The sequence below is a fragment of the Stegastes partitus genome, unplaced genomic scaffold (assembly GCF_000690725.1).
Source record: "Stegastes partitus isolate 25-593 unplaced genomic scaffold, Stegastes_partitus-1.0.2 Scaffold235, whole genome shotgun sequence".
Taxonomy (NCBI): Eukaryota; Metazoa; Chordata; class Actinopteri; family Pomacentridae; genus Stegastes; species Stegastes partitus.
In genome coordinates, this window is record NW_007577966.1 from 131,193 (window position 1) to 133,358 (window position 2,166).

At 44.7% G+C, this 2,166-nt stretch overlaps 1 protein-coding gene across 1 annotated transcript in view; it reads left to right on the forward strand.

The window, feature by feature from the left end:
* The first annotated feature begins 1,354 nt into the window (after window positions 1–1,354).
* The window catches only part of pcca (propionyl-CoA carboxylase subunit alpha), a 37,122-nt gene continuing 36,310 nt past the window's right edge, over window positions 1,355–2,166 (forward strand). The window contains exon 1 of the mRNA XM_008281523.1: window positions 1,355–1,433. Coding sequence (XP_008279745.1) covers window positions 1,380–1,433 — 54 coding nt within the window. The 5' untranslated portion in view covers window positions 1,355–1,379. The remainder of the gene's footprint in view (window positions 1,434–2,166) is intronic.

Sequence of the window (2,166 nt, forward strand, 5' to 3'; positions counted from 1 at the left end):
CTGAGATGGTGAGGGTCAAATTCAAATATGCGGTAAATTGAACACAAACGAGTTACTGATATGTTTGATCTTAACTCGTACATTTAGCCATTATCTTTACTTAATCATTTAACATTTTGATGACAAAAAGTTGATGTTGTTAAGTAGAGAAGCTGGTGAAACATGGGTTTCTGCATTAATAATTATGTGACATGGTGCTACGGTGTGTTTGTTTCTTCTTTTTGGTGAAACAAGGAAAATCTGCTAAAGTTAAATGAAGACACTTTACAGAGAGATGATTTGGGAGCAGCCATGGCATTCCCAATCCCAAGTTTGAGTTACAACTGAATGGTGTCATTTAGTCTCTGTTACAGCAGCAGCAGGACTCAGAAATGTCAGAAAGAGGAGCAGCCAGCATGGTGAGTTATCTGAACCCTGTTCAGGACTTCATGTTGCCATACTTAGAAGGTCTTTGGGGGTCCATTGGACCCCAAGAAAGAATATGTGCAAAATAATTGTTGGTATTCATGATAGACTTTTACACCATGTTAAATATATTTTCTGATCAGTTGACATATTTTTGGCTCCAAATGCATGACAAATGTCCCTCTTTTTCTAAAATAAAATCTTTAAAAATCAAAAAACAATACCAGTCACCTAAACCAAATGGCCTTGGGTCCAAAAGACCCCAAAAGTCCTGAACAGAGTTAAGAAGAAGCCAGGTCAGGGTCAGATCAGTGAACCTAGACAGGTTCAGGGGGACAGTTCTGAGGACAGGCATCCAAAGCAGGACCAGTCCAGCAGCTGTTGCCCATCATCAGCACGAGGTGACATGCAGAGCAGGACAGATAGACATTCCTCAGAGCAAATGAAGAGCAACATCATTTGCTGGAGCCATTATAGCCCTTTATGATTTGATCCAGGTGTCTGATGGATGGATAGAATGTCACCAGGTGCTTGGTGTTGGGCACTGAATGGGTGTTTGCCAACTCCACCTTTTTTGTGAGCCTGATTTACTCACAGGAGACAGGTGATGGGAATGAGCTGGCAGGAGTGGTAGGACACCAGTTTTTTGACCGTAGTCTCATACGAACATTATGTAATCTTTCTTTTTGAATATAATAAAGGGGACGAAGAATAACTGCCTACACGTCAGAACGTGAATATCTCCTGTCATCAGCTCATCATCAAGCTCTGATAGCGATCCTGATCATTTGAATCAGGTGTGTTGGAAGAGGGAAGCATCTAAAACATGCAGGATTGCGGCCGTCCAGGACCAGGATTCGACACCCGTGGTCTATGCTAAAGAGTGCCAGGAGGTGACGCCTCTGCCTCCACCAATCCGGTCGCTATAAAGCCACAACGTCATTACGTCACGCCAGACGACGACAGAGGGCAACATGGCGGCGCACAGCTGGTCTCCGCCGCTCAGCAGGCTGCTGTCTACCGTGAAGGTGAGCCAACCACCACCCATGTATGCTTTCTAACAGGAACCTCCTGACGACACGGAGGGCAATGTAAACATAACGCAAACAGAGATTTTCTATCACGTGGGGAAAATATGTAAAAAAGGTTTGTAGGCAGAAACCTTGACATGAAAACGTGGTGGTTTCGAATGAGATTGTAAATAAAGTGCAGCTGCGACGCAGACAGGCTGTCCTCCAGCTGGTTCAGTTCAGATGTTTTGCTCCCAACAACCAGAACTCTGTCGTCTCCGACTCTGTTGACTCTCGGCCAGCAGTTGGTCAGTTAGGGACGGTGTCAGATGTTACTTCGGATGTAGGCTAGGTTCGGACGACCTGCCCTGGTCCAGTCAGGGACAGGACGGACCAGGACGGACCAGGACACAACATTTATTAAGTCCTCATCCCCTTCTTGCACCAGATTGTACGAACCTTTGTGACTGAACAATATTTTTCTGTGAACAGAATAAACGTACAAAATCTCTCTGATTCAACTAAAACAAAACGTTTCTAAGAAGCCTAACTTTGTTGCGTTAGCACCTATAACAGTGAGGTGAGAGCCCTGGGCCCTGCAGGAGCCTCCATTGTCTGTTAGTGTGACAGCACACTGTTGGATCAGACTGGACACAAAGGTACCTGGCATGTACTGAGCAGTAGTGTCTATGTGAGGATCAAAGTTTGTGACTTCAAGGTCTTTTATTGGTCACAAACACAGTTATACATG